This window comes from Primulina huaijiensis, chromosome 13, assembly GCF_012295235.1.
Source record: "Primulina huaijiensis isolate GDHJ02 chromosome 13, ASM1229523v2, whole genome shotgun sequence".
Classification (NCBI taxonomy): domain Eukaryota; kingdom Viridiplantae; phylum Streptophyta; class Magnoliopsida; order Lamiales; family Gesneriaceae; genus Primulina; species Primulina huaijiensis.
Window position 1 is genome coordinate 829,853 of NC_133318.1, and position 11,889 is coordinate 841,741.

At 35.0% G+C, this 11,889-nt stretch overlaps 2 protein-coding genes and 1 long non-coding RNA gene across 9 annotated transcripts; all 3 read right to left on the reverse strand.

The window, feature by feature from the left end:
* On the reverse strand, window positions 1-668 carry LOC140991006 (uncharacterized). The gene is made up of 2 exons (XR_012177757.1): window positions 610-668; window positions 1-373 (listed from the first exon to the last, which is right to left on the reverse strand). It is a non-coding gene; the product is annotated as an uncharacterized lncRNA (long non-coding RNA).
* Window positions 669-979: 311 nt separating this feature from the next.
* LOC140991740 (beta-galactosidase 17) lies at window positions 980-7,742 on the reverse strand. Of its 4 annotated transcripts, none has more exons than XM_073461867.1 (19): window positions 7,513-7,742; window positions 7,324-7,428; window positions 6,947-7,142; window positions 6,148-6,236; window positions 5,963-6,043; window positions 5,004-5,098; window positions 4,650-4,720; window positions 3,928-4,018; window positions 3,739-3,856; window positions 3,564-3,659; window positions 3,430-3,478; window positions 2,964-3,151; window positions 2,804-2,875; window positions 2,417-2,563; window positions 2,187-2,238; window positions 1,863-1,913; window positions 1,526-1,659; window positions 1,362-1,427; window positions 980-1,277 (listed from the first exon to the last, which is right to left on the reverse strand). In XM_073461867.1, exons 1-19 carry the CDS (start codon window positions 7,633-7,635, stop codon window positions 1,179-1,181), a joined length of 1,923 nt encoding a protein of 640 aa, XP_073317968.1. In that variant the 5' UTR covers window positions 7,636-7,742; the 3' UTR covers window positions 980-1,178. The 4 variants fall into 4 exon arrangements, with proteins under 4 accessions (XP_073317968.1, XP_073317967.1, XP_073317969.1 ...); XM_073461866.1 differs by having other exon boundaries at window positions 982-1,277; window positions 1,863-2,031; window positions 2,188-2,238; window positions 7,513-7,716; XM_073461868.1 differs by lacking the exons at window positions 980-1,277; window positions 1,362-1,427 and having other exon boundaries at window positions 1,529-1,761; window positions 1,863-2,031; window positions 2,188-2,238.
* A 927-nt stretch (window positions 7,743-8,669) lies between these two features.
* LOC140991533 (protein indeterminate-domain 7-like) lies at window positions 8,670-11,889 on the reverse strand. 4 transcript variants are annotated; one of them, XM_073461528.1, is made up of 4 exons: window positions 11,423-11,889; window positions 11,034-11,256; window positions 10,535-10,931; window positions 8,670-9,958 (listed from the first exon to the last, which is right to left on the reverse strand). In XM_073461528.1, the coding sequence occupies exons 2-4, from the start codon at window positions 11,239-11,241 to the stop codon at window positions 8,884-8,886; spliced, it is 1,680 nt and encodes a 559-aa protein (XP_073317629.1). In that variant the 5' UTR covers window positions 11,242-11,256; window positions 11,423-11,889; the 3' UTR covers window positions 8,670-8,883. The 4 variants fall into 4 exon arrangements, with proteins under 4 accessions (XP_073317629.1, XP_073317630.1, XP_073317627.1 ...); XM_073461529.1 differs by having other exon boundaries at window positions 11,495-11,888; XM_073461526.1 differs by having other exon boundaries at window positions 11,034-11,266; window positions 11,423-11,888.

Here is an 11,889-nt window from a genome sequence, read left to right on the forward strand (position 1 = left end):
TAAAAAAATTAAATTTTAATTATGTTTTTAAAAAGTACAAATAAAAAGAAAAATAAATAGATGAGAAAAGAATGAAAGTTTGTATTGAGTATGTGAATTTAGGAGATTTCTCAATTAAATGTACATACAAATCTTTAGGTTGAATCAAAGACTTTTGTTGACATTTTATTGTTGTACCTTAGGCTATAATTCTTGTACTTAATAGAATTCCATAGAGTCATTAAAAGTCTATTGACATTTTGAATACCTATAGACTTTTGTAGAGTTTTTAAAAGTCAAGTTTGAATACCACATGACTTTTTAAAATTCTACAAAAGTTTACATTGAATACCACTAAACTTTTATGGAGTATATAAAAGTCTAGTTTGAATACCTCTAGACTTTTAAACNTTACATACAAATCTTTAGGTTGAATCAAAGACTTTTGTTGATATTTTATTGTTGTACCTTAGGCTATAATTCTTGTACTTAATAGAATTCCATAGAGTCATTAAAAGTCTATTGATATTTTGAATACTTATAGACTTTTGTAGAGTTTTTAAAAGTCAAGTTTGAATACCACGTGACTTTTTAAAATTCTACAAAAGTTTACATTGAATACCACTAAACTTTCATGGAGTATATAAAAGTCTAGTTTGAATACCTCTAGACTTTTAAACTCATAAAAATCATTAAAAGTCTATAACCAATACACTCCCTTTAGAAATTCTCTTGCCGAACATTGATGACATGCATGGGGTATTAAATCATCGATAGGCCACCAAATTGGAAAAAAAAAATCGCCAAATTCGATGCACAGATCCTGTTTCCGATTTAGACGATACAATTGCATAGGGAGGGAGGCCAGGTCAATTTTTCGATACCAGAAGTCATGATGTTGGTGCTCAAGTGCATCATTAGATTTAGAAATCATTTGTGATACAAATTTGTCATACAGTGACACCTTTATCGGTAAATCAAATTTAAAAAAAAAAAAAATTACTCAAAAAGAGAGATGTACAGTATATCGTTTAATAGATGCAATATTTACTCACAAGAACAACTTTGTCTCTCCACAACCACTTTTAGGAGTTAGATATATGGTGGAAAAATGATTTTCTTTAGGCTACTAAAAGATAGGTGCTCACATTATATAAATACTTTGTTTGGGGTTTGAACTGATTCAGGAACGGGGAAGGTCAACCAACCTTCAAAGTCGCAGGAACACAAGTGAAGTCCGGTTGGTTAACCGACCTCACAAATAGATCAGGGTTCGGTGATTCCAACTCCAGGATCACCTGATTTTAGAAAGCATGTATCATTAAAAACTATCTGAAACATAAAACACAGTCATACCTCATAGTACTTTCAGATTGTCATACCAAAATATTTTCTCCTTCTCGAAGAATTGGAGCCGGAATATAAAGGGTGCATTGTGGTCCGACGGACTGCAAAACAGAGTAAATGACAAAATGTGATGCACTTTGTCAAGAAAGCCAAAACTGTCAAAAGAAATGACAAGAATAATAACAAATCCATTTTCTACCGGCCAAAAACGTCCAACGTTGAAATCATTCACAAATGCAACCCCTTTGTTCCAACCTTTGAATGACAGGAATGTGTCTGTGACTTTGTCAATATTGAAATGACCAGTGTAAAATGCTGGTTCAATATTAAGTTCTGCAAAAAGGAGCCACACCTTTTAGTGGCAACACTCTCAACTTTAACAGTGTAATTAAGACATGTTGCTCGAGGCCAAAAAACAGAGGCAGAACCATGATCCTGATGACAGAGAGCAAAATATCGAAAAAGAATTTCATGAGAGCAAAAAGAGGCAATGAAATCCCATATAATTCATTGTACCGCACAAATTTCAGGCTTACTTTCTTGGTCTTTTAATTTGTTGCTGTCAGATTTTTCCAGAAATTCCATTTCCGCATTCAGAGTGATGGGATTAATCCTTTGGCTTTCATTTAAATTTTGGAGAGGGATGGAAATCATTTTCCATTTATACAGAGGCCTCGAGTTCACATAAACAGAAGATAAAATACCCTGTAAAACAAATACCCAAACAACAATCATTTTGAGAAAGGCGAACAGAAAGATAGAGGCAAAAAAGATAACTTGACAAAAAAAAAAAGATGGCAAAATGCCCATTTTGCATAGGCTACAAGCAATAGCATGGGATACAACGAAAATAAGAGTTACCTTTTTGTCAAAAATATAAGGTCCATAATTCAAGCGTCCCATGTTTTCGATCTAAACAGGTAATTAGACAGATTATTGCAGCTAAACTGAAAACATACAGACATAATAATTTATAAAAACCATAAAAAAGAAGAGAACGAAGCATGAAATGCTAGTAAATAAGAAACTGTTTTTTCCTAATTGCGTGGTTACACTCTACACTCCTGCTACGAAACAAAAATATTCATACCAAGATCAATAACTTAATTTTGGATGGGCATTTTACATAAGGCAGGTCAATTGTTGTAGTAGACCATCTTGTGATAGTGCCAACATATGATGGCCTTTTTGCACTATCGTCAGCACATGAAACAAACACTTGAGCTCTGTCATGCACCTGCAGCAAATTATACTTGAAAAATCAGATCTAAACTTATTATGCTGATTGAAATAAATTTTCTTCAAAACTTTTGAATATATCAATACATCCAGCGGACTTGTCCAAGCTGTACAAGAAGGCATGAATCATTTTTCAATTAGTGAAATGAAATTTGCTACTCAACCGAGATATGTTGAAGCGCAGATTTTCCAGCAAAAAATTTAAACATATCTGAACACTACACTGGAAAGAGATGACCTTCGGTATGTACAACACATTTTTGTAGTCATTTGGAGCGTACTCAGAGGCATATAACACAAAACCGAACATCTGAAAATGGAAAATTCAAAGGAATCAGAACTCAAAGTCCATCTATTAAAACCATTAGGAGATCTGAACCATTTTTATGTTCTATCACCTGTCCAATGGCCTCCATTGATTTGGGAATCTCAGATTCCATCGCACCAAACAGATTTTTATAATCAATCGTATCATACAAAAACGAAATTTTATCCATCTTAATACGTCCATAAGCCGTTTTTTCATTATTCGAAGGAATTGAAATGAGAGGCTTCGAACTATATTTAGCAATGACCCTCCTCAAAGCTGAAACCAAAGTGTAACATAGTCAGGAACAGATTATCGTAATATTTGATGTTACGTTGTTAAATCTTTTTCTAAAAAATCAGAGACAGTGACAGCGTCAAATTTCGAATATTGAGAGGGATGTAGGAAAGACTTTACAAGCACATCTAAATGAAAAGAATTAATCACAGAGTTTAAATGATTACAGATTTCATGTGTTTTCTTAATGTACAGTCTAGAAAGAAAAAATATCAAAAAGAAGAAGAAGATCCTTGCAGATTTCCACAAGGTTAACTTACCTTTGTACTTTTTGTTGTCCACATCTCCAGATTCCCTGATAGGCGCATCCTAGAAAATGAGGTGGCAGTTTGAGAAGGAAGAAGTGTGATAAGATTAATGATGACATGATTAACGGATTCATGATCTTCCTCACATAATCATAAGATGTAAGGTCAGGCTTGTAGTCGGACTCATTTGCTCCGGTGTTGGCACCACTATAAAATCCAAAGTTTGTGCCACCATGTGCCATCTAGAATAAAGAGCATATGTAATCCTATGAGTGGTAAACAGTCATTTTCAACAACCAAACATAGAGTATAAAGGCATACATAGAGGACAGCAGACCCATTCTTGGACAAAATCTTTTCCAAATAAGTTGCAGTTTGAGTTGCATCAGTGCTTGCAATATTCTCTCCCCAATGAGTGAGCCAACCAGTATAGAATTCGCTGAAATAAAAGACATGATTAAGAGAAGGAAATTTTTCACAGAACCCATATGAAGAAAAAAAGATACCGACGCTGAGAGTGGTGGCGATTTCCCTGGTGCATTAAACTCTTTTTGCAGCTTAAATATGGGCCATGGATCATCTCCAGTAGTGAAGTCAACGGCTATACGGAAAAGTGAAACTTCAGACTGATTATTATAATTGAACAAAGTATTAGATAGGATAACCCATAGTCATTAAAAAAATGCCCACGAGGTATGCACATAGGCTAACTCAACAAGGCTCTGCTTTTGCTGCTCGAGACAAGCTAAGGGCATTCCTTCGCTGAAGCGCTTACTTTAACCACAAAATCTCAGACTTCGTTAGCTTAAATGACTTAAAGCACCTTTTAAATGCACGTTCAATATATAAATAGTAAATCCAAGAACATATGCAAGATATCAGTCACTCATTTCCGCTTAGTGGCTATGAAAATTTGTTTCGCTATTATTTTGCAAATTACATAATAGGTTAATTGTTTTCACCTCCATTTGTATTTGATTTTTTTTTCTTTATTTGCGCCTCTCACTAGGACAAATTCCTACATCCACCAGTGCCAATGGAGTTGGGAAACGTGAGTTGTTGAATAGACTTCTCTAAGATCATTGGCTACAGTTGCTCTCAGTAAATACTCGGGTAATCAATTTCGAATGACTAGCATGAAATCAATAGAAATAGTCTCTACGTTAGTCACAAAAGGAAACTGTGGGAACTCGAATGAATTATTCTAAAATTGAGTATTCTTGTCATCTAACCAGAGAAAACAGCATCTCCTTGAATTGTTCCTTTCTCAAGAGTTTCTCTGGAACCTCCATCTGTAGTATACCTACAAACAACAGTGTAATTCCATATAGATGTGTAAAAAACAATCAAAATTTATCAATTATAGTGATTATAAGGTTTAAAGAAGACAAATAGGCTACACCCATTATTTTCTCAAACCATTACCAGGAACTAAATATGCATGATAAGACAGATACACCAAAATCCTAGAACTAAACGTCCACAACCTCATAGAGTCACACTTGCAGTGGGATATGACAATGCATAAGAAAGCATTCAAGAATATAAAGTAACAACTTCTTCAACTATTTATGCACCCATCTTACAATATGATATCATCTCCAAGGAGCCGCCGTGCAAGTTTAACCAAATAATGCAAGTAAGCTTTGTCATCCCCATATGAGCCAAATTCATTCTCAATCTGTCAAATTATTTAGCACTTAGAATATCCACTATTAACATAAGACGACGGACAAAAAATGAGGATATGCAAGAATCAGTAGCAACACATTCTCGGATATGTTGCATAAAAAATATTTAGTTTATAATTCAACATTTCCAACATACTTGCAACATAGAAGTTTCAAGAGCTAGATTTCCGATCACAAGATAATTAGCTTGTGATGACATGATGGCTTGATTGACCTTTTTGGGAATGTAAAACCAGGAAGTAATAACATGGGTTGTAGAGAATTATTAGACAATTGGATATGCTAGGTTAAATGTGACAGCCTGGGGTTCTCCCCTAATCAATTTAACAAATAACACTTATTTGGTGAAACTATTTTTTTTTTTTCTAGTTTTACTCCTAATTTTGGGTCGCTCTATATTTATTCCTAAATTACCATAAAAATTATTTATTCCTAAATTTATAATATTTGAATCTTACAATATGATTTTGAGGTGTTAAATAAAAACGATTGCAGAAATGTGCTAATAATTTTGAAGGTTATAATCTTATATTATAACATTTATGGAAAAAGAAAATACGTCGTCCAGAAAAGTAATCGCCTAATTTTATGTACAGAAGGTATATTAGTTGTTGTACACCGTGTAGCAGGAAGAGATAGAATGAAAAAGATTCAGAAGAACAGGAGGCATGCCATAGTTACATCAGTTAAAACCCAAGCTGAACACTAAAAGAATCCTTCATACAGTCAATTCATATATATTTTTGCACTAATTTTTTTGTTGCTCTTAGATTCTGGTCATGAACAGGAGTAACTACATATTAATATTTTATTAGACAATTTAATGAAGCATCTGATTCCTTGGTTTGACCCACCTGGTACATTATAACAGGACCTCCATTGCTGTAAAGAAGAGGAGACACTTTTGGAAGTAGGATAGACCACCATTTTTCCACCTCAAAAGTTGAATTCAGCATCGAAAAAATCAGCGAATATATCTTCACAAATCAAGTAGTGAGTTGGCATAATTAAATTCGTTTTTCTAGGCAAATAAATTTACCAGTTGAAGGAAGGCGGCATCTGATGATCTAAGCTTGATCTCAGGCTCTTTGGCAAGCAACCAAGCAGGGAAGCCTCCCAAATCCCACTCTATAACCCCAAGAAAAAGAAAATGGAGATAAACACATGCCACAAGGAGGTAACCTTGCTAAACATTTCCCAGTTAGAAATTGCATCTCAAAATATAGTAGACTATAGTGGGGGTTTAATTCAAAGAGAGAATATTTATCTAGAACAGCCAGGTTGCTGGTTTGAAAATGGGGAAAAACTCAAATATATAAAGCAGAATTCAGACCTTTAGGCAATCATGAGCGAACATGATACTACACTAAGAGCCAAAAGCTACGCCTCAATTGAACTGATAGACCAAAGGAAAAACATGACAAAAGCTCTTTGGACAACTGTAAATGTCCATGAAGTACCTTAATGGTAAATAATTTACTATGATTTTAACTTAAGATTGAAAAACCGTTATGACAAATAACAGAATATACAAACATCTAAGTTGTTTTATTCCTGCCTTCCTTTCAATCCCAACTAAGGTCATACGGTCAACCTGAAATATTATTACATGTTAAAAATTATCTAAACTCATGCACAATCAGTCAAAGTCGTCATTGGGAGATGAAAAAATTCCATCTCCGAGTATTATAGTAAATTCGGCAAATGGAAAATGTAAACTCCAAATTACAAACTTACAAATGGCTTGACTTTAGAAGACTAGATTTGGGAAATGTAGTTGGATTCAATAGCTTTGGAAAAAATAATATTATATAAAGTCCTAAAAAAACAGTGCTAACCTCCACAAATATAAGGCCCAGCACGCAGCATAACCAATAAATCCAATTTCTTGCAGAGCTTCAGAAAGAAAACAATATCCGCAATGCCTTCAAACACCAGATGCTCCTGTATCGGCTCATGCAAATTCCATGGAACATAGGTCTGAATTGTATTCAAGCCCAACGCCTTAGCCCTCAGCAGTCTATCTTCCCAATACTATAATTCATTACCCACAAAAATAAATAAACAAAATGCCACAATAATCTAGTACCGCAATCAGGACAACAGGGGAGTAGAGAGAGATCAGATAAATTAACATGCCTAGTTAAACTTAAGTTTAGAATTAAAAAGAATAAAAGAATTGATCAATCTCAATTAGAATGACATATAACGGTACCTCTGGATGCACCCGGAAATAATGCAAGTCACCACCTATTATCCTAAATGGCTCCCCATCTTTCCAAAACATGTCCTCCGATATCTCAAATTTGTTTCCTTTTTGCTGTTTTGAGATCAATAGAACTAAGAGACTGTGCTACAAACAAGCATAATGAAGTTGAAAGGAAATGGAGGTCTGAGTACGTACTTTACCCAGATGAGATTGATGGGAGAGTGATGGGAGAGGGGTAAACGCAGCAAACACCAAAAGGGATATCAAGAAAATGAATATTTTCACCGTAATTCTTCTCAGGGTTCTCTTTCTCGCCATATTTTCAAGAATATGATGGTCCCATAAACATCCTCCACCACCAGTGTAGTGTTCCTCCTCTTCTTCCCCAACTGGAGTAAGAGTTTCATATCCAAAACCAACGCGGGCTGGGCCTTATATTATATTGGGCTTTCCCATGCCCATATGTTATCTAACAAAATTCAGCCCAAATAAATTTTTATCACCACTATTCCTTGTCCTCTTGAATCTCTCGCTGCTATATCTTGCACTCCCTGGTCGCATTTCTTTTTTCGATTGTCTCAATTACGTAATCTGTTTCTGTATTTTTTTTTAATTTTTATTTTACTAATATATATTTATTAAATAAGTTTTGGGAAGATATAAAACCATTTGTTAAATAAAATTTGTTTTTGTAAATTTTGTTTTTCCAATGATTTTTCTTTCATTTAGCTTTGCCTTTCACATAATATAAATAAATTCTAGAAATGCGTTGTCATCGATTTGTAAATAATAAAGGATTCATTTGAAACAAAATGATGGCGTGAGATGAAGCGATGATGAAAAGGAAGACAAGGTTTTCAAAAAAGAATAATATTCGTTAATCTTTTTCGATACAGATAGATATTTACACTGCTGCATTATAGTGACAACACGTTGGCTCTGATCTGCCCGCTCCTTTTCATTCTAGCTACTCTAGCTTAAAATTAAAATTAAAATAAAAATAAAAATTGTAACTTTGTAATTGTACACACAAACACACACACATGTGTGTGCATATGTGAACTTTTGTCTCGATCACATTAGTAGTTGCCTTGATTTACGAGCTTCTTCAACTTAAAAACATATATATATATATATATATAAAATTTAATATCTGATCTCCATTTATAGAATTAATGGAATTCAAAATGAAGAATATATATATGGATCAGTGCCACAAGTATTTATTTATTTAATACATTGCAAGCAAGCAAGCATTTATGTGGTCCGAGAAGCATTCAATTTTAATCATAACCAAAATTTAATACTCGCATTCAATAGACAGATTTTCAACTAGTTTTCAATTTACACTTGAACGAACGACTGACATATGTTGTATCATCCTAAAAAGGTTCAAAATAGTTAACTAAGCAAAAACCACACTGCTAACAATTAATATATATTATTATATCATAATCTTAAAAAATAATGAGCAAGAGATAGCTAGGGTTTCAAATTTCAACACTAGTTTCTTCTCTCTTCATCTGTCATGACTAGCTAGTTTGACAAAATAATCAAAGGAAAGATTTAACCTTGCCAAGATTTTTGGGTTTGATTTCCATCATTATTCTGAGCACATGCAGCACCAGCACTGCTGTTCATGCAGTTGCTCAAACCAGTCAAACTTAGAATTTCACTTCGAGACAAATGCCTCAGTCCCAAGAAATCCCTTGTCAACCCATCGTTTCCACCAGTACCTTCATGATTTCCGCCATTGCTTCCCCCCCGAGATTTCTTTACTGCGACAGGATGATTCAAGATTCCACCAAATGCGTTAATGTCTTCATTAAATGCTGACACGTCAAATCCAGAGCTCGAAGATAGAGGATGGCCGGGGTGCATTATCATTTCATGGAGGAAAGAAGATGATGAAGAAGAAAGAGGGTTATTGTTATTATCATTATTATTAATATTGTTAATATTAATGATATTGTTGTTGCTAGGGTCACCTCCTGATGCACCTGGTCCTGTACTACTACCAACACCTGTCATTGCTGCAGCTTTATTCCCAAATGAAGTCAAGCCATTGATGAACTCATCACGTGAAGACAAGTTTAAACCAAAACCAGCTGTTATATTTTGACCAGGATCACCAGCAGCAGACATGTGAGTTTGATGGGGCCGGATAAACACACCCGCGGGTGATGCACATTGGTTGCTGATGCCTTTTGCGCCCATCTGTGCTGCTTTCTGCAGCAATGCAGTTGCCGAGAGGTGTGGCTGGGGGTGGTGGTATGGGGATAGGGCAGTGGGGCCCAAGCTGCTACTAGGGTTAGGGTTTGGATTCTGATGATCTTGGTTGTGTTGAAAGTCTTGAAAGAGTGATGATGGAGTCGTACTGCTGGTGAGGTCAATGGGTTGTGGGCCAAGAAATGATGTGCAAGATAGCCATGGTGGGATCTCTGGCCTTAGGCTGAAATTTTGTTGCTCTTTCTTGATGGGAAATGGGAGATCATTTGTGTTATGGAACTGGGATTGAATTTGTTGGAGATTTATGTGATGAGATGCTCCTGCGACACCTTGAAATGGGATTGTTTTATTTCTTGAATTTTCTTCTGCTAGAGCATCACAAAAAGCTCTGTGTGTGATAAAGCTATCTCTCCTGAAAAAGAGCAAGAAAATTACATTCAAGAATTAAGAAACACGCAAACACTATGTATATTGAATACGTGCTAATTTAGTTGATGGGATATAAATTTGTTGAATAAAAATTTATTGGTCGAGTCTGCTTGTATATGAATAGTGTGAGTGGGGGCTCATTTGACAGGATATGGGAATTATATATAATTTGCAATTATAGTGGAATATTTTAATCAACAAGTGTGTGTCAAATCAGTCGGCTCTATCACTCTTGTTGAAATTTGAAAATGAAGTCCCGAAGTTTAAAAAAAAAAAAGTCCCTGGAAATATAGATTTAGCCCAAAAAGGAGAATAATTTTTGAGAAAAATGAGGACAAAAAACAGTTATGAAATTAGGAAATCAAGAAATGCCCTCTATAGCTGGCTAGTTAGGTGCCCATTTTCATACAGTGATTGATGGGATAAACTTCAAACATTTCCAAAAAGGAAAGCCTTGACAAGCTAAATAATAATCAAGAAATTTGTAACTACACAATTTTGATTAAAAAAAAACCTGGTGATTTTTGGTAACTAAAATAGCGACTCCAAGTTTAATTACCTGGAGAAGATAGTTCCACAGTCACATCTGTATTCCTTGGTGCCACAAATCTTTGAGTGCGCTTTCCAGTCTGATTGAACCGCATACCTCTTTGAGCATTTCTCACATTTCCATTTCTTATCCCCATGTTTTCTACAAAAGTGTTTCTTGATTCCTGTCAAATCTCCCAATGCCCTTGATGGATCATGGTGGACACAGCTGCTTTCTGGGCAAACATACACTTTTTTCCTTATCTCTTTGCTTGTTCTTTGCTTCAGCTTCCATGGCAGATTGTGTCCTCTTCTGTGAAGCTGCAGGTTTTGGTCCCTTTGAAACCCTTTGTTGCAGATTTCACACACGAATCTGTTGGTTGCCAAAAGGGTTCTTGGTGACAAAGCTATCACTTCTGCATCAGGGTCTGGAAAGAAAAACGGATCTAAGAGTTTCATTTCTTGAATACCAATAACAAATCAAAACTGATTTTTTTGGTGTGCTTTTGTGTTCGTTTTTTTTTTTTTACCTGGATGACCTGGTTGGTTTCTCTTTTTCTTGATTGGCTGTGGCTGAGGTTGATTTGTGGGTTGAAAATTATGGAGTGGATGATGGTACATTCCACCATTGTCGTTCCTGTTACTTGAAGAAACACTAGCTTCACCAGATGCAGTAGTCAAATTAGACATGTTTTCTTCCGCGGGAGTTTGTTGAATGGATGCCAAACTTTTCATCATCTTTTCCCTTTAAATCTGAATATTTCTTCAAACAGATGCAAATTAATACATCAGCAAAAGCATAATCATTAGCTAGAAATCCAAGTACTGTTGAATCATGGGGTGAGGATGAGCCCTCAGATCTTTAACCTTTTCTTAACAATAAGACAGGATTTTTGAGATCTAAAGACAAAATACTAACCTAGAAAAAGGCTAAAGTAGATGAAAACTGGACAAATATTTGTTCCTAAAAGGCCTAGTTTCTTGTTTGAACCTTAAAAAAACTTCAACCCCCTTCTTGATGATGGCTTCCTTCCACCCTTTGGCATCACCACAACGGACAACTATTTCTTTTCTTGAAAAATAAAATAAAATAAAAGAAAGATAAAGCTAAAATCTGACTGAAGATGATACCAAAAAACCACAAGTTTAATTTCTGCTAGATTTTCTTAATAAAACCAAGAAACTCAGAACAGAAACATGCCTGTGCCTTGTAGGAACAAATAATAAGCAACACGCATCTTCTGTTCAGGATTTTTTTTTTTTAGGAAAAAACTTTTTCGGTGTGTGTTTTTTTGTGTGTGTTTTGAGAAGAAAGAGATGTGGATGAGAAAAATCCCTGAAAATTAATTCCACCCTTCGCAAAAAAATAACTCACAACCTTACGGC

What these genes read in the sequence shown, in the direction of transcription:
- LOC140991740 (XM_073461866.1), bottom strand. Translation starts at nt 7,635, where the DNA reads ATGGCGAGAAAGAGAACCCTGAGAAGAATTACGGTGAAAATATTCATT. An exon ending in AGGAGATGCTGTTTTCTCTG is followed by an intron (nt 4,019 to 4,649) that starts GTTAGATGACAA and finishes TTTTCCGTATAG; the next exon opens with CCGTTGACTTCACTACTGGA. An exon ending in ACCTTACATCTTATGATTAT is followed by an intron (nt 3,479 to 3,563) that starts GTGAGGAAGATC and finishes CTCATTTTCTAG; the next exon opens with GATGCGCCTATCAGGGAATC.
- LOC140991533 (XM_073461528.1), bottom strand. Translation starts at nt 11,241, where the DNA reads ATGATGAAAAGTTTGGCATCCATTCAACAAACTCCCGCGGAAGAAAAC. An exon ending in AAACCAACCAGGTCATCCAG is followed by an intron (nt 10,932 to 11,033) that starts GTAAAAAAAAAA and finishes TTTTCTTTCCAG; the next exon opens with ACCCTGATGCAGAAGTGATA. An exon ending in TGTGGAACTATCTTCTCCAG is followed by an intron (nt 9,959 to 10,534) that starts GTAATTAAACTT and finishes GCTCTTTTTCAG; the next exon opens with GAGAGATAGCTTTATCACAC.